Source organism: Phaethon aethereus, assembly GCF_964289735.1.
Source record: "Phaethon aethereus genome assembly, chromosome: Z".
Taxonomy (NCBI): Eukaryota; Metazoa; Chordata; class Aves; order Phaethontiformes; family Phaethontidae; genus Phaethon; species Phaethon aethereus.
In genome coordinates, this window is record NC_138577.1 from 64,918,258 (window position 1) to 64,942,167 (window position 23,910).

The following is a 23,910-nucleotide window of genomic DNA, read 5'->3' on the forward strand; positions in this document are numbered from 1 at the left end:
CAAATTCCATCACTCTCAAGTTCACTCTTCTGCTTCTCATCTCACACATCTGCCCATTCCTCAGATTATTGTCTTCTTCCTCCCTCATCCCATTTTGCCACTATGACAAAAATGCCTGTGAACTTATGACTCAAGGAAGCCATGTATTGGACAAATGCTGTCAGCCCCAGCAAGCCCCATTCATATTCTGTTCAAATAAGAACAAATTGAATTTTGTGAGCATATATCAAAGTATTTATGCAGAAAACCAATCAGTATCATTAAAGTACAGCTCTCAGGATTCAAATTTAAAACAGTAAGTCCCAACCAGGGGAGGTCTGTAAAAAAAGAAAAAAAACAAACAGTAAAAAGCAGAGTTAGAAGGATTGCTCATTAGGCCTTGCAGTGCCACCAAAAAAAAAAAAAAAAAAAAAGAAAATTCTGTGCCTTGCAAAACAAATAGAGCACAAATATCACATAGTATCATCATGTCAACAAGTTATAACCAGTTCCCTGCTCCCATGAGACAGTATTTCATTATCATTATTTCCATTTAAAACTGGTAAACCATCTCTGTACAAAAAAGACCTCAAGAGCTCCTACTGCATACTGTATCTGGATGTTCAGAAGAATTCTGTTGTTTGCTATGCCCAATCTTTGCACAATACAACTTTGCAATTCTTTATGCAAACTTAAGAATAAGGGAGGTTTTGTATCTTTAAAAATGCACCAAAAAGGTAGTATCTTGGAAATAGTTACAGATTTAATAATTCATCCTAAACACTGTCCCTACAAGCTTCATCATTGTAGGGACATCCTACCTCTCAATTAAATTCAAGTGAGCAGGTTAAAAGCAACACAACGAAAATATTTTTGGTGTCCTCAGAGCAGACACAGACTATTTGTTCAAAATGGAAAGAGGTTGTTAAGTTTTTTGCACACTGTAGCTACTAGATTGAGAGGGGGTTTTTGGGGGTGTGGGGTTTATTGTGTTTTGTTTTGGTGGTTTGGGTTTTTTCCTTTTTTTTTTTTTTATGGTTGAGTCTCATCAGATATGAGTACATCATTTCCCACAATGTAAAAAGTCAATCTGATGACAAATGAATTCAAGGCTGGAAAGCTTAAGTCAGAACACTGATGCACTAGAATTGTAGTTTGACATCACACACAAAGCCAGTGACAGATTAACTTTAGATGTAAAGTATCAAAATTCAAGGGAAGTGCTAGGGCCGAAGCAGCACCACATGCTGAGGCTCTGAGGCTGTCAAACAAGCACCAGAGATAACAGTGCACTAAATGCCAAGCAGTAAGTGGAATCAGTGGTGCAGAGTTCTGAAATAGTCATAACTGGTGAACTCAGGCAGATGAAAAACTGCCTGCAGCAAGAGTTTCAACTGAACATTTCCACTCCAAACCAAGACCAAAGATGTGAAGCAATAAGCTGAGGAATTAATTTAAGCTATTTCAAACCCAAAAGGCTGTTCCATGTCTTGGCAGAGCCAACAGAGAAAGGGATTAAATGTTTAAAGAAAACATGGAGGGCACGGCTATTTCTGAGTGTTGTTGGCTTAACAGCCTCAAAAGGTTCCCAGATTTGTGATCTTGCTTTGACCTCATGCAAAAGATTAAAAGTCCAGAAAAGAATCCAGCTGGTACCAGTGTCTTCCCAGATGAGACTAACTGTGATGTGATTGCTATCACAGAAACTTGGTGGGATGAATTGCACAACTGGAGTGCTGTGATAGATGGCTATAAACTGTTCAGAAGGGACAGGCAAGGAAGGAGAGGTGGGGGAGTTGCCCCCTATGCCAAAAATAGGATTGATTTCACAGAGCTATCTTTGAAGAACAGCAATGCACAGGTGAAGAGCTTATGTGTGAAAATTAGAGACCAAGGCAACAAAGGAAACTTTGAGGTTGGTGTCTACTACAGGACATCTGATCAAGGAGAGGAGGCTGGTGAAGAGTTCCTTCTTCAGTTGCAGGAAGCATCACACTTACAGGCTCTGATCCTGGTAGGGGAATTCAACCACATGGACATCTACTGGAAAAGGGGCACAGCGAACTGCAAGCACTCCAGGTAACTACTGGAGTGTGTTGAGGACAACTTCCTAGTCCAGACGATGGAGAGACTGACAAGAGTGGAGGCACTGCTGAACCTGTTGTTCACTAATGTGGAAGAACTGATGAGAGACATCAAGGTTGGAGGTAGCCTGGGCCACAGTGATCAGGCCCTTGTGCAATTCTTAATCTTGAGGGGTACAGGACAGGTAAAAAGCAGAGTCAGAACCATAAAACTCAGAAGGGCAAACTTCTGGTTATTTAAGGCACTAGTACATGGAGACTGCCTTGGGAAACTGCCCTCAGAGGCAAAGGAGTGAGTGAGAGCTGGGAGGTAAAGACTTTTTTCTTAGGGCACAGGAGCCCTCAGTCTTGTACAAGAAGTCAGGTAGCGGAGGGAAGAGGCTAGCTTGGCTAAGGCAAGACCTCTTAGCCAAACTAAAACACAAAACCAAAATGCATAGGCAGTGGAGGCAGGGATACACATCCTGGGGATATTACAGGGATATGGTCTGGGAGTGTGGGAAGGAGAATCAGGAAAGCCAAAGCTCAGCTGGAGCTGAACTCAGCTAGGGACATAAAAAAAAAAAATCAACAAGACAATTTTCTTCAGATACATAGGACAACAAAGATAAGATGAAAGAAACTATGATGTTGTCGTCCCCTATTTGCAAAACAGGAGACCTGGCTACAACTGACATGGAGGAGGCTAAGGTACTCAACAACTTTTTTGCCTCCAGTTTCACTGGCAAGTGCTCTAGCTGGACCACTCAATTCACAGAATTCAAAGGCAGGGACTGGGAAAACAAAGTACCACCCACTGTAAGAGATCAGGTTTGAGACCATCTAAAACACCTGAATATGCACAAGTCGATAGGTCCTCATGAGATGTATCTGAGGATCCTGAGGGAACTGGCAGAGGAAGCTGCTAAGCCGCTATCCATTGTATTTGAAAAGTTGTTGCAGACTGGTGAAGTTCCCAGTGACTGGGAAAAGGGAAGCTTAACCCCCATTTTTAAAAAGGGAAAAAAGACCAACCTGGGGAACTACAGGCCAGTCAGTCTCACCTCTGTGCTCAGCAAGATCATGGAGCAGATCCTCCTCGAAACTGTGCTAAGGTACACAGAAAACAGACTACTGGTGGCCATCAACATGGTTTCACGAAGGGCAAATCATGCGTGACAAACTTCTATGATGGGGTTACAGCATTGGTGGATAAAGGAAGAACAACTGACATCTTCCTGGACTTGTGCAAAACATTTGATGCTGTCCCACATAACATCCTTAACTAAAATTGAGACACATGGATTTGACAAATGGATGACTTGGTGGATAAAGAATTGGCTGGATGATCGCACTGAAAGAGTTGCTGTCAATGGCTTGATATCCAGGTGGAGACCAGTGACCAGTGGTGTCCCTCAGGGGTCTGTACTGAGACTGGTATTATTTAACATCTGTGTGGGGAACATGGGATTGAGTGCACCCTCAGCAAGTTTGTGGATGACACCAAGCTGAGTGGTGTCATCTATACTCTGAGGGAAGGGAGTTCAGCTCTGTGGCCCTCAGCATAAGACAGACATGGACCTGCCCCAGCAGGTCCACAAAGATTATTAGGGGGCTGCAGCACAACCTGTACAAGGACAGGCTGAGAGTTAGGGTTGTTCAGCCTGGAAAAGGGAAAGCTCTAGAGAAACCTTACAGTAGCCTTCCAGTACTTGAAGGGACCCTAGAGGGGAAGACAGGGAAGGACTCTTTAGCAATAAGTGTAGTGATAGAACAAGGGGTAAGAGTTTTAAACTGAAAGAAGGTAGATTTAGATTTGATATTAGGAAGACATTCTTTACTTTGAAGGTGGTGAAGACACTGGAACAGGTTGCCTGGAGAGAAGCTTTGGATGCCCCCTCCCTGGAACTGTTTAAGGCCAGGTTGGGTGGGGCTTTGGTATTTTGTTTCTCTCTAGAACACAGTATGTTGGCCTTCATTTAATCTCTTAAACATAGTGTTTTATAAAGAGAATTACTTTAGTTTCTGTGGCAAGATTTGAAAGCTCTTGCTAGAAGCTTTCGATTCCAAACTTCACCAGCAGTGTCAAGAGCTTTTTCCTTCCTTTGTTACCTGTTGCTATCCTCACCTCTCACTTCTGCCTATTTCTAAACAGCTGTCTAAAAGAAAAGTGTTCATATTCTCTTTTTTCTTTTTTCAATGTGAATGTAGAGATCAATTCACAGATCTTTCCTTGCCCTTCATCTGAGGAAAGAGCAGATAAAAGGTCTAACAAGGTGGCTGAAAAAGCATATGTTAGGTCATATTCAAAATATTAACAGCAGAAGTGTTTAACACAAAATAGAAAGTTAAAAAAATCCAAAGTATTGAATCATGTCCAAATGTTTGTTGTGATTAGTTAATTTTTTTGGTAAGTGAAGTCATAATGGATTGCTGTGCAGATCCTGTTGCTCCTGCTCCAAATATAAAATTGTTAAATTTTATTTAAATTAAATTTAACAGTTTAACTTTGGTTAAAATGGGTCTTGTTCTCGAAAAGGCCCCGCAAAGTATAATGTTTTTCTAGAATAATAAAAATTGCTCAAAGAAGATTCTAGATATTTAAGTAAAATCTTTTAACTGCAAGGAAGAAAATCTTTCTTCCCCATGTTAGGTAAAACTAAGCATTCCACAGGAATGAGAAAGCAAATGTGAAAAATAAGCTTGATTCTGTTAAAGGTTCATGTTGTCTATATACTAGTATATCAGAAGCATTTGACTTTACTGAACTATGTGACAAACTGAATTAATTTTAGTATTTCCATAAAACATTTTCATTCCAACGTTAAAATGCTTTCTTTTGGCTTTAAAAAAAAACCCAACAGAGCCTTTTTAATGTTTTGTTTCCTGCTTTTGAATTCTGGCAGGTTTATGGAAGGATAAATTATCCGTTTTGACTATTAGAATAGTCATAATGAAAGCAATTAACATAGCATGAAAAGAATCTCCCTTTAAGTCAAAGGGGAAGTTCCCTTAGTTCTTGTGCCCATGTATGTCTTTGTATTTTGGTTAAGTGTACTCAGTGAGCTGTCTGATAATGATTAACTCCATGTTCCTTAAAGTTTTTGCATATACTGGCTTATTATTTATAGAAATGTTTTAGAGATCAGCCTTTTCTCCTTTAAAATATTAAGTGTAGCATAACTCACTGCAACCAGTGCAAATACCAGAAACATTACTAATTTTTAAATTTCTGAAATAACTTTACAACGATCATCCTAATAGCCAAGTATGCAAATGTATTTTTCAATTACATGCATGAAGTTTCTACTACCTCCTTCAGACATAAAACTCCAAAAGCCAAAAATATTTTAACTGTATATGCATTAGAAAGCAATGCCAGCCCTGATATATATAAAACTAAATAAATATACCTTAAAAAGAGAGCGAGCATGCACACATGCAGCAAAGAATGCAGGAGACCTAATTAGAATGGAATTTAAACACAAATTGAAGGAATCAGCTACCCAGCTCTTACAGATGCAACTTCCTAGAAACACAGAACTTCAAATGTTGAAGTTCCATAGTTCATATACTTACTCAAGACACAGTCCTGAAAATGGTGTTAGGATTTATTAAAAAACCAGCAGCAATTTAATAGCACTTCTGACATAAGGAAAATTTTATTATGGAATAAACTGGAAAGAAATATTGTTCCATTATGCAATCCATTTCCAGTGAATTAAAATTCTACCACCGCTGGCACCACAGAACATCTTCACATTTGATACAAATATGAGATCAGTTACAAGGTCAGTCAGACAAAAAACCAAACTTACGTTATATAATGCAAAACAGATTGTAAGCATAATTTTTATAAGCTGCAACTGCACTGCAGCTGCAAAGACTTGAACAAAGTACCACATAAATTTTTCCAAAAGATAATCATAATACAAGCTTTAGACATTACAGCTACCAGCAACATTCTGCTAAGAAAAAAGGCTGTATATTCTTCTAACTTACAGTTTGAAAATGTAAGCTATTATTCTAAACCTGAAGAGTTTAGAAAGTCTTGCACCCTCTTTCTAAAGTAGAATATATAATATAGATAGTATTTTACATAGAATATCTTATAATTTTTTTCACATTGTAATTAAACAGGCAAAATTTACATTTTTGTTTTGGTGGCAAAGATTTAATTTCAGACCCTAGTTTGAAGATGCTGAATCATAATCATACAGAAAGGAAACAGTGGCAGCAGCTGCTTCAGGAAGCATGGGTGCAAGCACATGACGACAAATTGGGCATGTTCCCGACTACAAAAAGAAAAAAAAAACCCAGGTCATTTGCACAGTTTGCTTTCAATTCTATTGAAAAGCTAAAGGTTATTACTTATGAAGTATTTAATGTCTTCACAACAGCACTGTCTCAAAGTCCAACTTGACTGGATGGCTACCTGGAGCTAAGAGGCAGATAACAATTTCAGAACAGAGCTTTGTTTTGCTTTTATACCAGTTACACAGCAGATACATCAATCTCTCTGCAAGGTTTTCAAAGAATTGATTTTACAGGGTTGGTGGTTTTTTTGTTTTTTTTGAGGGACAGATTAAAAATAAACTAGGTGCAGCCCAAATCTAACAGGAAGATTTTTGTCCTCATTTTCAGCAAGAGCAGTTTACTCTTACAGTGGGAAGAGGTAAGACACATAATACAAGCAATAACAATGTGGTAATCAACACAATCAAAGTAAAAAAAATTATAAACCTATCAACAACTTACGCTAGAGGTGTTCTGATCTGATCTCCCTAATCTGAATCAATTAATCTACCTCTTGTACCTCTTGAGGAAATGTGTTATACTGTCGCTCACTGAGAACTAGCAAGTCCAGGCTCATACTGTGCGTAAAGCAGAGTGCAAGTGCAAGGAAAAAATACCAATTTATTAATGACAGTTCTTTTAGCATAGCCTCAATGTGATATAGGCCTTTTTAAGACATTTGGAAGGAAACTGATTACGGATTATGAAAATGAAGTCTAATACAAAATAGATTTATTAAAAGTAATTTCTTCTAAATTAATCTACAAGCATTCCAGTATTTCTCCTGACAACCTTAGCTATCACCATAAATGGACCTGACATTCTGGAAAGACAGATCAGATTCTTTGCTCTTCTCAGAGAAAACCAAGTCATCTCCTTTACTTCAAGGTATGAGTACAGTAAAGAGAGCTTTTCTTGTACCAAAACAAGTTATAACTCATCCACTTCTTTCATTCTTACTAAAGGCAGACCATGTTTTTCCTCAGAAAACCACCCTCTCTATTCAAGAAGTTGCCCCTGAGGTGAGTACAGATATAAATTACTTTTCTAACTTACACTAGAATTTGGTTGCATAATGCATAAAATTAGCAGCCAGTTATTTCTTGGTTTTCATCCCACATGTTCAGAAAGTTACAATTCTTCCCAGAATGCAAATACCCCTCAAAAACCCACAAAATCTCCACCAATCCTGTAGTACTTACTTTCTGTAACCAAAGAGTTACACAAGGTTTGTGAAACAAGTGACGACAGGGTAGCTGTGTTATGATTTCATCTTTCACATAGTCACTGCAACAGATAGTACAACACTGGTCTTGACCTACAGACATGATGAAGAAAAAGCATTATTATCTTGTTTTACATCTAAGATGACCTAATATTAAAATACATGTTGATACATCAACAGTGTCACTAATGATTACAAAATACAATCACACAGGCTCCAGTAAAGATTAGTTTTCCAAACTGACCAAAATTATATTCAGTCTGATTCAAGACTCAAAAGCTCTTAGACCAGCATTGCCAGCTGCACGGTAAGTATATTTAAATACTGCATCTATGTTATTACAGAAAGCTAAATTTGTTCTTATGAAATTTGTGGAAAGTAATTCTTAATTATTTTTCCATACCATTGTGGTCATCTGTGATGATAATCTGTGGCAGGCTATCTATGGTTTCTTTAGCAGCTGGTGGATAAGCCTGTTCAACATCAAATCCAAAAGACTCCAAATGTGCCAGAGCAGTCTGAAAAGGGTGAGGAGAGACCAAGTTATCTTACAAACATAACATTCCATATAAAAACAAGTAAGGAGGAAAAGGAATCCAATTCCAATATTATTACTTTATTATTAATAAGAATTAATATATTCACTACTTCTCCCCCCCAAATATCACAATTGATTGTGACAGGTCTTCCCCACCACCCTAATTAAGATACACTTAAATTTTGGATGCATTACCATGCCACACACTTTTCAAGTGTTTCATAGCTACAGAAAAAATAGTTTGCTGGATAGAGAAATTTTTGGAACATCTTCTGAGCTATAATAGACCCCTGAAATAAATTATGTTGTTATAGGTGACAGATCTGGTTAATGAATCTACTATTTTAGATAAGAGAATTTTGGGAAACTTAAGGAAGTGAATTAAGTGAATCAGTAACAGGTTGAACTAAAGTCACAGTCATTACATAGATTATCAACGATGTTATAATTTAACTCAACCCAATCTGTTCATCAAATCAGATTAATATTTGAAGTTAGTCAAAGCTCAGACTTCTCCATTACAAAACCTCTGGTGCACAAATACTTATTACCAGAAAGCAGATGGGTTACTTTTTAAACTTGAAGCAAAAGCAGAGGTATGTTGCACCCATAAGACAGAATCAGGCTAAGCAATATTTAAATAATAGCTGTTTGCCCTAAAGCCAGATCTAAATAATACTAAAATAGCGTAACTGGCAAAAAGTAGCCTGTTAGAAAGCTGAGCATGAATATATAGATAATACATGACTACAAAGTGGCAAACCAGCTTGGGGTATAGTTGTTCAAACAGTGAAAGAAAACACATGCAAACAGTAAGATCTGGAAGGTGAGAACAAAAGTTGTAGAACAAGCAGGAAAGGTATCTGGTGAAACTGAAATGTAATTATCCTGCAGAAAAATGCCTAGCAAAACCAGAACAAGTCCTGATCCCTAAAATAAGATGAACTGTGTCAAGAATGGATGAAATCACTCCCTTTACTCTTGGGAAGAGGCATGAGGAGCATTAAATACCAATCATGAGGAAGAAAGACAACTAGCTTCAATTCTCCCTTGTCTCAAAGAGCTCTCAAGCCTGATCATCTTGACCTTAGTTACTAAGATATCCTTCACTGCAATCTCCAGCTCCCTCCTTGATACATATATACAGCTGCAACAAACTACAGAACAAAAATTGTCATATTACAAACATTTTCTACACACTCTAAAAATGGAAAATCAGAAATTGTTTTCTAGCAGAAGGCAAAGACATCTTCAGCAATCTCTCTTACCCAAACTGGAAAAGTTAGTTGAGTTTGGTCTTTGCATCACAAACTGGTTTTGAAAAAAAAGAATTTTTTTTCCCCCCTGACATTACATTGGACTAGCCATTGGCAAGTCTTGTTTTCTAGAAAGCAGAAAACATTATAACCTGATGCTGTCTACATCTTGCTGTGGCCATTAAAAGATAGGATCTCAGCAAACAATTAAAATTAATTCTGGATAGACACACATTACAGAGCCTTTTTTCACTCACTTTCTATCAACTTCCAACAACACTTGCAGTATTGCCTAAGAGAAATGTTGAACAGTTTTGGGCCAATCCTTGCTCTTATTTTCTGAACAATTTTAGTAACCACCTTCATACTGGAAAGAGAGGTGTTCTATACATTCAGCTTCAGATTTGGAAGAAATATTTAGAATTCTTACTCAAACTTGTGTTGTCCATTTAGTCACAGTCAATATAGCTGTTCCTTTTATTAATCAGTTACCATTTTCTGCTGACTAATTCCAACTATGCCAGACTTCTATCTATACCCACCATAAAGATACCCAAAGTGCTAATTTCAAGGCACAAATACTACTTAAGAGAATTGGCTTTCCCTCTTGTTCAACATCCACAGTGAGCTGTACCACAGGTACCAGGGAAACCATTTTTGTAGTCATCTGCCTGCTTGCCAAGTGTGTTCAATGACTCTGTTCCTGGTGACACTAACATAATTACAGCATCTTCTCTGGCTAGGATGAGAAGCCATGCACATTGCCACCTAGGATTGCCTTTACGGGTCAGCTTGACAAGAGCGCGCATGTTTTCTTTGACAGAGTAACTAGGGAAATGTTATTACTCAGTAATGAGAAAGAAAAGAAAATCAGAGCCATAAAAACCTCAGCCTCCTCTTGAAGTGTTAACATACAGATTAAAAAAAAAGATGGTATTATTTCCCCTCTCTACAGAGATCCTCTTGCTTTGGTGCAAAGGAGGAGGTCCAACTGCTTCTGTAGTTCTGTTCTTTTTGATGTAGTGAGAACCAGCAGATATGAAAGAGACAAGGAATTTTCTCTATACAGCTTCAAAATACTGCTTTTATAGTAAGGATATCAACAGACCACCTACAAATTAACAAGAAGTTTTGAATTGTCTCTAGATGAGTAGTGCTAACAAGATCCTACACAGCTGAAGAAAACGCTGTGGTACTTGATTATGAATAATGCTGACCTCCCACATACCTTTCATATAGCTTGAGGGATGCACAATACCTGGAAATTGAATGACTGCCAATTTCAGGGAACAACCTTCCACCCCCTTGGAAAATCCCCATGAAGTTTATTAAAAATCATTGATTTTGCACACATCTATGGAAAAAAATTATCTACAATTGTTCCGCTGTCAGCTTTAGAAAGCTTTTTAATGCATCCATGGTATTTTGTCTGCAAACACACTATGACGTACAGTCCACCCTGTTCACCCCTTTTAACTAAAAGCTAGTAGTCACACTGCCCCTTGATGCCCCTGAACTTATGTCTCACACAAAGCATTCAACTTAATTATTGTAACGCCATACTATAAGTCTACACATCATTTAACTCTTATTTTCACAAATACCCTGCAGGGGAGATTTCTAGCAGTGCAAGAATTGTCGCACTGCATCAAAGTGAGTTTCAGCTAGCTCCATATTCACTCTGACAAGTGACCAACGTCAGGGAACACAGAAAAGACAAAGATCATAACCATACTGGTTCTCTGGTTTATCCAAAGTTAGACAGATGAAATGAGATTAGAACAAGGTAAAGATAAAAGGCTTTTTTGCTTTTGGCTGGTTTTTGTTGGGTTTGCTTTTAGGGGTTTTTTGAAACACATGGAGTCAAGACAGTCAATCACAGAAAAGTCTTCATCTGAGGAATAAAAATAAGAGACATCCAATTGTACTTTTGCAAAAAAAAAAAAGCTGGGACAATTCATAGGCACAGATCCAGGTATAAACTTCCCTTGGTTATATAGGGAATTGGCAATATTCTTTAAAATAATTTAAATGGCATATTTTTATACTGGTAGAAAACAGTATCTTTTCCCTCTTAAGAGAACACACCTACTCTAAAATGAGTAGCACTGATCAATGACTTCTTGCACTACATTATTTAAAAGAACTTCCAACATTTATTTTCAAGCTCACAGACCTGAAAATTCAAGCTAAACCAGGAAAGTAATTTTTCCCTGATTCTTCTGATTTTCAGGTTATGTTGAAAAAGGATTCAATAATAAAAACTTATGTCACAAAATCACAGATGTAATGCCACCAAGAATATTTTAATACCTCCATAGCTTGTTGCAAGTGCCCCTCTAGTGCCATAAATGTGAAAAAATGAGGATCCACATATGGAATGACTTGAGCAAGTCCCAGGCCATCACCAAACTCATCAAGTAGTCTGAAAAACATGAGTTAAGAAACATGGTCTTCATTTCAAAGTAAATACTACTAACATGAGGGCTGGGTACATCAAATTACAGCACATCACCTGTTAACAATTGTGTGTATACTCTCAGGAGATGGCTGGGTTGACCTTGGCTGGCTGCCAGATACCCAATCAGCTGCTCTCTTACACCCCCATCCCAACTGGATGGGGCATAAATAAGACTAAAAGCTCATGGGTCGAGATAAAGACAGGGAGGCCACTCAATCACCATTCACAGGCAAAACAGACTCACAGAGGGGAAACCTTAAAGTAAAATCTTAAGGGGGAACTTTAACTAAAAGGTTGAACCAGATGATCTTTTGAGGTCCTTTCCAATTTGGGCTGTTCTATGATTCTATGAATTTATTGCCAATAAAACCAGATTTGGATTGTGAGAAACAATGACAAACACTAAAACACCTTCCTCAGCCCTCCCTTTCTTCCCAGGTTCAACTTCACACCTTCATTCCTGACTCCTCTGTGTTCCCCTACCCCAAGCAGTAGAGAGGGACAGGGAATGGGGGCTGTGGTCAGTCCACAGCAGTTCCTCCCTGCCACTCCTTTCTTCTCACACTGTTCCCCTGCTGCAGTGTGGAGCCCCTCACACAGGCTGTAGTCCTTCAGCATAAACTTGCTGCTGCACAGGTCCTTCCCACAAGCTTGCAGTCCTTCACTAATTGCTCCAGTGTAGGCTTTCCACAGGCACAATTCCTTCAGCAAATACCTACCTGCTCCACTGTGGTCCTCTCCCAGGGTTGCAGGGGAATCTCTCCTCCAGCACCTGGAGTACTGCCTCCCCCTTCTTCTCTGACCTTGGTGTCTGTAGGGTTGTTTCTCTCATCATCCTCAATCCTCTCTCACACTCTGCTGTGCCACATTTCTTATCCTTTCTTAAATACACTTTTGCAGAGGCACCACCCTACAGTGGGTCTGTTGGAGCCAGCTATGTCCCACACAGGGAAGCCCCAGTCTCTCCTCACAGAGGCCACCAAGCAGCCCCCCCACCAGCACCTGCTCCCAGTACAGAACATGATGGGAGTTTTTACTATTGACTACTCCAGAGGAAAAGGGCATACAGTTCAGCTAATAAGTTTCATTTGTATGCTATTAAGCTCATTTTACAACTAGCATTCAGATTTTTATTACATCATGTGTCACAGTTCATAGCTTGGCAGCTGCTTCGAGTTCTGTTTTCAACATTCAGAGATCAAATCTTTTCAGAGACAAAATGCTAACACAGGCACAAGCAAAATCATATACAGATCTATGTATGCTCAACAGACAAAACTTAAGACTACTAGAGATGCATCTTCCTTCATATTTTGAGTAATTAGGAAGCTTACTAATGCTAACCTCCAACATCTAAAAAGCAGTTTTGTCTACATCCTACAATTCCCTTATTAGCTTGCTGCCTGGCACTGTAAGAACACATGCCTTCTAGCTTGGACTCTTATGCATTAGTCCCTGTTGTGCTTTTTCACAATGTAATTTCACAAGGAGAAGATATCAGTGTTTTTGCTATGTCTACACTGTATTTTATATTTGTAATAGGCAGAATTACAAATAGCAAGTATTACGTCTCTCACTGGAAAGCATTCTGTCTAGCTCATTCATACTTTAAAAGAAGTGTACTGTATTATTCTAGGATTAGGCTGTGCAAGTGGCTCTGATTACTTCTTGGTATTTGCAGAATTTTTGTAAAAATATATTGTAATATTCTTCAGTAATCTAATGACAGAAAAATTGAACGAAGCATTCAAAATTATGATATTAGATAAGTGCATGATGTTTCAAAGATAAATAAAATAGGCTTATAACATCTAACTTACACAAGTTGCAGAGAGGAAAAGCCCAATTATAAAATTTCACTGACTTGAATGCTGATTACATTCATAATGCTTTACTTTTGTTATACTTCCACTATACTTACCACCTGGAAAAGTACACCCCATCCCTTGAGTATTTAGTGCATCACAGTCTTCTCAGATCACAGACTGATTTAGCAAGTCTACATCCCTTTTCTTCTCGTTAGAAGAAACATAGCACTTGAACTACCTTAAGCCTTGAAACTCAGATTATCAGCCTTTGAAACAAGTGCATACTGGTAGCCATGAGTATTTTTGCTATTTTACATAACAATCAAAATAATAACTATAAAACCTCTGAAATTAATGCAGAAAACTATCAAAGGCATACCTCCATTCCACATCCAGGTCTTCACTCACACTGGAGTCATCCTCAAGGTTGTTATTTCCATCCAACAGGAAGAATCCAGGATGCATGAAATCACTAACTGGATCATCTTCATCACTGCTACTTTCTACTTCTTCCTGGTACTGTAACCAAGGAATCTCTCCTTCCTCCAGTAATGTCTGTTCCCTTCAAATAAATGAAAAGCTAAAACTAAAAGTCTAGGAGACTATACAAACACATGCAAGCAACAAAAGCTACACATACTACAAGAGCTGCAGCTGCACGTTTCTCAGACTGCAAAGTCTCAGGTTAGGAATTTAGTATTTGCTATAAAAAAAACAAGAAACTCACAGCGATATCTTGCTCCAGACTCAGAATCCAATACCACCTATGATTCTGTGGCAAAATTATTTGTCTAATGCTCAAGGCCAGCAGTACAGTAAGTAGCTTCCTTTGCATTTTCCCTAGTACAGGCAGTATTCCTTTTCTTATTCATCTACAAAGTCCTAAAGCTACTAAAAAGGCAGGCTCTCTTGACACCCTGGAACAGCCTTCATGGGGAAACTCGGCCTGAATGCAAAGATACATTTTTTGCAAGAGAAGATATTTGTGTAAGAAGAAAGACTCCTCATTCCTGGATTTTCTACAGGAGGACAAGTCACTTGTACGTTTAGAACCACAAGGCTGCAACTCTCACTTTCCTTGAAGGGCAAATAAGCAGGAATCATGTTAGAAATGGGTACATTTGTAGGCTGTTCACATCAAAGAAAGCTAAAGAGCACACAGCTCCGTTGTTGTTCTGAAACAGATGAGTTTTCATAATGGTTTCATAAAGTCACTCTAATTCCCCAAACCTCAAAAGACAGCGATACTGAAAAAGCAGTAACAGTTCTGGACTGCTTGGTAATAGGTACTGTCTACCTAAGAGTGGGAGAAGCTGAAAGAACACTTAGGCATGGCTTGTTGCTTTATAGAGACCCAAACTAAGAATAGAAGGTCAATATTAGATGCTTAGGGGAAAAAATCCAGCGAAACTTTCCTTGGCTATTTATAGGAATAAATAAATTTATTTATTTATAGCCTGGCAAGAAAGGCTGATACATTCTATAAAGTACTATATGACTGGAAAAATAAGTAAGTTCCCAGCAAGCAAGTAGTTCAAGTTTACTGTAATCACTGATAAGGCTGTAGAAATAAAGAGCCTGTGGAATATGAGACACAATAAAGCAAAGAGATAAACAACTGCTTTGCAAGGAGTTCTAAGCAGTAACAGAAGATATGTATGTAACGTATGTCTTTACAATTAACTCGCCTAACCTGGCTTTTTAAAGTTGGTATATCCAGCCTGTTATCCTTATTGACAGTATGCGTCACTGCCCTCTCATTATTTCTTTCATAAAATAGAGTTGTTGGCACGACATGCCATTTTTTCCCCCTAATCTGAAATACATAAAACTACTCAGATTATTTTGATGTAGGCAACTGATTATTGCTAGTCTAGTGACTAGTTTTAGTAGTAACTAATCTAGTAACTGATGTTATTCTGTGTTGCGTCATGTGGATACCATGTTACCATTGATGTCAGAACTTACAGGAAGTTCACTAATGAAACAAAGCCATACCCTCCTTGGAAACAGAAGTCTGTATCCTCTTCTACACCACTGCTGCTGCTCTGCACTTCAGGCTCATGTTCCTCCCTGCCTGGAACAGTCTCCCAGCTCTCATCACTTGAGGCTTGGTCTTTTTCTCTAGGAATAAAATAGGCAGGCACAGCTGTAGACCATTCCCCATCACTGCATTCTGAGCTGTAATTTAAACAAGGCAACGGGGTGTGAATTTAAACACTGTTTTAGGGGAAAGAAAAGAAACACTAACATTCTGTGATATCCTACTTTTCTACGAACATTGCTCTCAATATAGACTATTTTTTTCCAGGATAAATTAATTTTGTACTGTTTATAGATGTATTAAGGCAAGCATACATAAAGAGATGATTAAAAAAATCAGTTCCTAAGAAAGAATTCTGCCTGTCCCACTTTGCAAAAATGTTTTGTTCCTCCCCCTCCACATTTGCAGAGTACATAAAACAACTGAAGAATATAAGCCCAGACCCATTATACACATCTGCCTCCTAGCACACAAAGGGAAAACACCAGCAGTGACATTGAGAACATCAATGCTTGCCTAACAAACAGTAAGCTATGTCAACCTTACCTCTCAGTAATAGAGATATTACTAATATTACTAATATTATTACTAATATTACTAATATTCTACTAATAGAAAATATTTACTGAGGTAAATAACACTTAAAGTAAAATCTCTAAACCATATACAATGGTCCTTTTTTTTAATCATACAAGGAGACAATGGATGGCTTACTACAAATCATATAATTCATTAGCACATACAGATGAATGGCAGGGAGTTTTTCAAAAAGAATTTGCTCAGCCACCACAGTGAAGGGCAGTAAATAACAAGTTGTGGGCAACTTAACAAAATAGTGATGTTAGCAGCATATTAAGAAGGATGAACTTATCTGCTACTGCCTTTAGTAATACCACTTAGAAGGTTCACTCAAGACTAACAGTGACACTTGACACCTAACAAAATTAGAAGAACAGTCACTTGCCACTTCAAAATGTTACAGGAAACTAATAAATATGTGAACAGCAAACATGCTTAATAGAACACATCTTACACAGGAATCCATAACACCTGCAGCTCAGAGTTTTCAACGTACTAAACTTGGTAAGTCTATGTGTATCAGTGTTATCTCCCCATCTACAAACTCATTTTAAAGAAAACCTCCTATAATACTGCAAGCAAATGCCAAGAATACCCACTATTTAATGAATTACAAGTACTTTTGAAAAACTGCACATTATATACTGCAAGTTTTACAAGAATATGGAATATCAAGACACACATTATGTGGACACATTTTAATTTGAAGAAGGAATGCATTTTTCTATCACAATTTTGATGACTAAGGAAAGTGATGAAAAGGCAATATTAATTAACTTTGGGTTAATGTAAAGGACCACTTTAAAATAGAAAACATATCTATTAAGAAATTCTGAGATGCAGTCTACTGCATCTTATATTACACCAACTAAAGCTGAATACCAACTTTCTAGAACCTTTTGTTTTGTCTGTTTTTTTTTGTTGTTTTAAAAAGGCTAAAGCAGTAAACTGTAAGGCTAGCCCAAATATTCAAGTCTCCTATTTTAGTTCTCTATTTTACAATCCAGGAATGATTTCCAACACACTTCATAATAATATGCCTATGTTGTTAGTCAAATCTGTTCTCTTTAAAGTTTATACAGAAACACTAATTCAAACCAGAAAAGAGGATATGCCTAAAGTCATTAATACTGAACAAAGGAAGAACAATGAATATGTATATTTCAAAATTTAGGATTTAACTGTGACAAATTCTGCAGAGAAGCAGAATATCACTTAATGGTTACAGCATTACAGACTTGCCACTTGCCAAAAGCATAACACATCAGCTTAGCATCTGCACATGGATTTTCTGAGAATAGCCCCTCCCCTAGCTCTGTAGCCCCTCTCCTCTGTATTTGCCATATGATCCAAAACTAAATGGAGAGAGCTAAAGAATATGATCCTCATCTCACCACCCCTGCACTCTGGGGACCTACTATGACCCTTCCAACTTAGAGCATATGTGGTTCTAACAAAAATGTAAGACTTCCTTTTCTCACAGACCTTCTACATGCTAACACCATAATAGCTGGGCACTCCTTGAAGCAAAAATGTGAGGTGAAGGCCCAGGCTGCAATCAGTAAGGTGAATTTCTCCCTGGGTTGGAAAGACATGAAAGTTGAGTTGCAGGGTATAGCATGACACATGTCAATTCTACTTTTTATGCAGCTACATATTTAAACATGTAATATGGATTAACCCTTTAAACATAAAACTTTACCTTTTGCAAGTGGAAAAACATATTACTCCTTTATGCAGAGTGATCATTGACATTTTGCTTCATAATTCTTTTGAGGGTTTAGAACACAAATTATGGTTTAAGTTAAAGAACATACGCTTCCTGTTTAGTGGTTCGGTTATTGCCATCATGACAAAAAGTCATTTTCAGATCTGTAATCTCTATTTCTTTTTGCTATGATACAACAATCCATCACTTTGCATCACAGAGGCCAATGCTATAATTGTAAAATACAGTCCATTTCCTCTATTGCATTTTAATCTTCCAGTTGCAGCATTTCAGAAGTGGAAAAGATTACACAGTAACAAACATTTTTGAAAAGTAAACCTTACATGGGAGGAAAGGATTCATTTGTAAGTCTGCCTATATCTTTAGGAAAAAAGAAAATTAAGTCTACTAACCCATTTTAAAATGCCTTAAGGATTTTTTTTCTCTCATAACTGGGAGTGCACTATTTTATAGGACAAGAGTTTATGCAGATCAATTCTCATGCTATTCTCTCCACAAAAGCAGTGGAAACACAATCTATTAGGCTACTTAACACATGAAGCCTAATAGCAAGCACACACACAAAAAAGCCACATCAGCATCCAGAAGACCTGACTTGTATAGAATGCAGTGGGAACAGAATCAACAAGATGAAAGCAAACTAAAAGAAAAATAGGAAAAAATACAATCAAAGCCATTACAAACACTGCTGCATTTACCATAAATGACCGGTAGGTTAGAAATTTTTTACCCTCAAATAGTTCAGTTACATAACTACAATTCACAGTAAGAAGTTCTTAACAGCATTATATGAGGAAAAGTTAATCAACGTAAGGTTTCCACATTAGTCTGTCTCCTGGGTAGAGAGCTCAAAACAGGAGGAGCCTGAATACTGCTCCTGGTGTCCAGGTTGGAGCTATTTGTACATTTGAAACTGTATTCATTAATAGTTACTTTGGAAACATGTATTAGCCTATAAAGACTTTTCATTAAAAGAGGGGATTATAAGCTATCCTATCAGCTTATTCTTCAGATATGTCAAGGAAGAAAAATTTCTTTCAAAACACTGGAGACAAGAACATACATAGGCTGTTATGCAGAATATTGGGATTTGATGGCAAAAAGAACAAATTCTGAAAATGAAAGTTCTCTTCAAGACTTGTTAAAGACCCATAATTTGCCAGAAGCCATGCTGAACAAGGTTTTCACTCTCGGCTCTCCATCTGCTCACTAAAAATAAAACAATAAACAAGTAATCTTCCTTAGTGGTAAGGCACTTTGACCCTAAAAATAAGGAAAGGCTTTTTACGTTACCAGAAAAATGTACATTATCATTTCTTTAGATGGACTTGAGGTAGGGTGAAGGAGAACTGAAAGGAAAAGCTGGCACTTTGTTATCTGATCATATTCTGAAACTGCTTGAGTTTATGTCCCATTTGCTATCAATTTACTCAGATTTGCACACTATTTACACAAAAGATTCAGTACTCATACAGATATAAAAGTGAAATTTTACCTGTCTTCATCTTTGCAAGACACTGAGAAGGATCTCCTGCAGTCTTCAAATTCATCCCAGAAAGTGCTGTCATCTAGCTCATCTTTTTGTTCTCGAGCTGCTGCATTTTTACTTAGGTCTAATTCTGTGTACTTGCAATGACCTTTGTATTCTCTTGAGTCAAAGAACATACTAGAACTCATCTCTTCTTGGCTATTTCTCAAGGCAAACTCAGAACAGCCATGCTGGACTTCAGCAATTTCACCTCTCCTCCAGGAACCACTTTCCTCTTCATCATCATTAGGGAGAAGCTTCTCTCTCTCCAACTGGTTTGCAGTATTTTGTTTTCTTATTTTAGGTCTCACTACTAACTCAGGTGAATTTCCTTGGTCAGTCTTTCCATCATTGACATTTAATTCATTAGCAATTGCTACAGAGGTTCCAACTCCAACATCCACTACCTTTACTTTCTGTGTTTCACAACTGGCATCCCTGAAGTTGCTTTTCGATATAGCTTGATCTTCAGCAGAAGATTTAAATGTCCTGTTGTTTGGATGTGTCAAGTCTGAATCGATGCTAAAATATCTCATTAAAGGTATTGGTCCTACTTCTTCACAACATTCTCTAGAAACACTGCGGTTGAGAGTGGACCATGGGGACTCTAAGTTGGTAAAAGACTCTACACCTTTTTCTAACTCAGAAAGGATGTTATCTAGTGTTTCCTGAAATACACCTGCTTCTTCTCTTGCCAAAGGAAATCTGTCTTGAGCATCATCTTCCTCTCCATCACTGCTATCTGGCTCGTAAGAGTCAATGTTTACAAAAGCAATTCCATTCTGACCATTCAAATCATTACGCCCTCCACACGCATATTCTGCAAGGCCATCTGAATTTTCATAAGGATTCATAAAGTTCCCTGAGATTTTGTTGCCTTCCAGACCATAAGAGAATAGAGAAAATGGCACCATGTTCGCTTCAAAAGTTTGGTTCAATACATTTTGGTAAACATGTTCTCCTGTTCCAGTATTTTCTAACAATGGGTCATCCAATACACCAGAAGAAACTTGAACCAATGGACTGGAACCTTCACAGAAAGGTGTAAGAAAGAATGCATTTGAATTGTCAAAAACAATAGAAATATTCTCATCTGAAACAGCTGTTCATGAAAAAGGATAACTCACTAGAACTGCAGTGCAATTTGATAAAGAGAAACATTTACCAGATACGCAGTCATTCTTCACTAATACATTTACATTCTCATTTACGTAAATTAAGCATTTAGAAATATATTTAAACAATACAATTTCAGCTCAGCCTGATAGCAAAAAACCCAAGTATTAAAGGAACATGTTCATAAGCAGCATTTTTACATTGTTTATGTAAAAGTTAATTTTAAGATGAGAACAGGAAATCTGAAAAAACAGTAGATTAAAAAAGCTGCAACATCTCTTTCCATAAGTTAAAAATTTTACTATCCATTCATTAACTGGATAAATTGTGCCTCCTGCCACACACAGATTAAGCCACTTACTGCTACTATAGATTACGAAGTAATAGCACTATTTTGTACATGAAGCTGTGAATTCAAATCCTCATAAGAAAATAGCAGCAGTGATGAATATGGAATTACAGTTAGTAGTTACCATCATCACAAATTCAGTTTGGTTATATTACACTTGAACACCTCTTGCATAAAGGGACAATAAATAACAAACCCAGCAGCATGAGTTAAAGAAGGTAAAACGTATACTACTGCTGCTACTACAAAATTAATGCATAGTTTAAGTCATTTGTAAACTCCTAACCAAGGCAACAATCCAAATTATTTTTGAACATACAATGGCTTGCATAACTTGATGAGAATACTTGAAGTTTTTAAGTCATTAAGAGATGTGGACACTTAACTACAAGACAAAAATAAAACAAAACAAGACATGCATCATTAATTGAAGGGATTCCCTAGCCTGGTATTTTAAAAAAGGGTAGAGGTAGGAAAACATGTAAAATGAATGTTCTGGGTTAAAAAAAAAGTCTAATCTAAATAGCTAATCCATACCTAAATTAGGAATTCATGCCACTGGACTTTATAAGAGCTGTGCCTCTCAGCACTAGAAGCCTGGCTTGCAGGAAGCAATACTGTAACATTACATTTTATCTAATTAAAAACTTGAAGCTCCTTCATAAAATTCCTAACAGCTGAGGTTGGCAAGCAGGCTCTTCTGGATATCATTCAGTCCATCCTTCTTGCTCAGAGTTACCAATTCCAGCCAGATTTTAGTATTTCCAAGTACATCCCCTTCTACCTGTCTTCCACAGTTGCTTAGATGCATGTAAGATGGCAAGCTAATTAGCAAGCAAATATGCAGCATATTTTAAGTAGCACCCACCCACCAAAAAATAAGTATCAACTGGGGAGAAAAATGTAACCTAGTTGAGGTAAGGGAAATAAATCAATCCAAAACATTGCTCAAAGAGAAATCTGAAAAGCCGTTATAAAAAAAAGACCAAATACAAAAGGAAAGGCATTTTGTTATTAGACTTAATACAGAAAATTAGTCACTCTTAGAATTTATATTCAAAGCAATTGTATTAAGAACAAGGAGATAATACACTCTAAACTATATATTTCTTATGACCCCTAAAATAGAATGCTAATTTCTGAGTAAGTGAAAGAAGAAAGGTGGTAGCATTATAGAAAGAGACAGCAGGAAGATCTCCACAAGCGTCAACACTGACTCACAGGAAATAAACTTTTAACTAGAAGAAAGTGTAGAAAATGGATGAAGCACTTGCAACTACAAAAATGTTCAAGTTACAAAAAAAATAAAACCACCCCAAGATGATCTACATCATATAACAGTCTCCAAGAACAATGGCATATGACAAAGTTAAATTAACACTATGCTATTATTAAAAAAAAGAAAACTAGAAGGAAAAAGCAGTTGCAAAATAGTCTATAAAGGAAGGAGAAAAAAATACTAGCTTGGAAGACCTGATTTTTTTTTTTTTTTGCAGAAGACCTCACACATTCAGGTAGATGGGACTACGTTACTAATCCAACAAGCCATTTTGTATTTCTCTATGAAATTGTTATTCAGATCCTAAAGTCACAAGAGACATTTTGGGAAACACTAATGTTCATTAAACAAGAAAGGGAAGTGGTCTGACTGGTATAAAAAAAAAAAGAGAACCTTAAAGATGTTTTATAGGCTTAAACTAATTTCCACTGTAACTACAGTAAGGTTGACAGACAGAACAACCTGGTCCATAACACATCAAATATTTCACTGCCTAGTTCCAAACAGAAGGTTAGCATAGTTATCCTCTTCCAAATACGATTTGTAATTTGATTTGAAGGCAAAATAATTTGAATTATACAATGTTATGGCTATCTAGTTGGTTAGAATGTATTAACTCATTCAGGAATGCACTTCTTCATGCAAAAGTAAACAGCCTAAGATAGCCTATACTTTAATTTGACTTCACTATAAGTTTCATTCTATAAAGCTATATGAAATGTACTTTACATGTGTTATTTAAGTGGCTACTCTCTTCCCTTCACGTTTCTCTATGTGCCTTCCCCCTCCACCCCCATACATCCCAGTTCACAATTAATGACACATACACAAAGACACAGACATACATAAAGAATTCTGAACATCCTCCACTTCTAATTGTTGGCAGGCTTCATTGTGTTGATGTTCATCTCTGATTTGGCTATTCAAAGATGGTCTAAAACTGACATAGGCATGTCTTCTTCCATATCTTCTACCTGTGACAGTTTGATATCCTCCTGCTGGTTTGGGCCAAGCAGGTTTGCCAGCTTCTTGACCCATCACTGCATGAGATTATAGAGGAAAGAAAAAGACACAGAGACTATGTTAGACAACAACGTATCTTTACAAATTCCCTCTTCCCCAACACTTTGATATAATTTTTTTTGCAAGGAACTTCCCATTTCTCTTGCTTCTTGAGCTTCACTAACACCACAATTAAGAACCTGAGTGCTCTGGGCACATATGTTATGAAAGCACATAACAAAATGTTCATCTACAGTAAATAATACTGACAAACACCGATCTTGCCCCCATCTTAACATGTTTGGATTAAACAACAGACTTTATAAAAAAATTTAAAAATCAAGTCCAGATATCATATATCACTTTTTCTTAAATGTGATACACTTCTGCAGATACTTCTGACAACACATCACCCTGCAAAAAACATTTGCAAGCACTATAATGAGAAAGCCTTCAGGTAATGCAGCACAACTCAGCACAACAGCTAGTTTATCTCTGTGACAGGAAAAGTACAATTAATCAAATCACACCTTCTGAAACAAAAGTCCCAAGTCCCAGGGAGAAGGATTTATTCTTTACACTAGGTAGTATGTTCAGGGATGGCCCTAGAATGCAATTGCCCACATACAGCTCCTATTATTGCAGCAGTACTCCATAT

General features: G+C 37.3%; 1 protein-coding gene across 1 annotated transcript in view; it reads right to left on the reverse strand.

The window, feature by feature from the left end:
• Window positions 1-6,229: 6,229 nt before the first annotated feature.
• Window positions 6,230-23,910, reverse strand: part of PJA2 (praja ring finger ubiquitin ligase 2) — a gene marked incomplete at both ends in the record, with an annotated part of 41,855 nt that continues 24,174 nt past the window's right edge. The window contains 8 exons of the mRNA XM_082013320.1: window positions 6,230-6,337; window positions 7,541-7,656; window positions 7,967-8,081; window positions 11,671-11,782; window positions 14,006-14,188; window positions 15,625-15,807; window positions 19,474-20,536; window positions 23,096-23,290. Coding sequence (XP_081869446.1) covers window positions 6,230-6,337; window positions 7,541-7,656; window positions 7,967-8,081; window positions 11,671-11,782; window positions 14,006-14,188; window positions 15,625-15,807; window positions 19,474-20,536; window positions 23,096-23,290 — 2,075 coding nt within the window. The remainder of the gene's footprint in view (window positions 6,338-7,540; window positions 7,657-7,966; window positions 8,082-11,670; window positions 11,783-14,005; window positions 14,189-15,624; window positions 15,808-19,473; window positions 20,537-23,095; window positions 23,291-23,910) is intronic.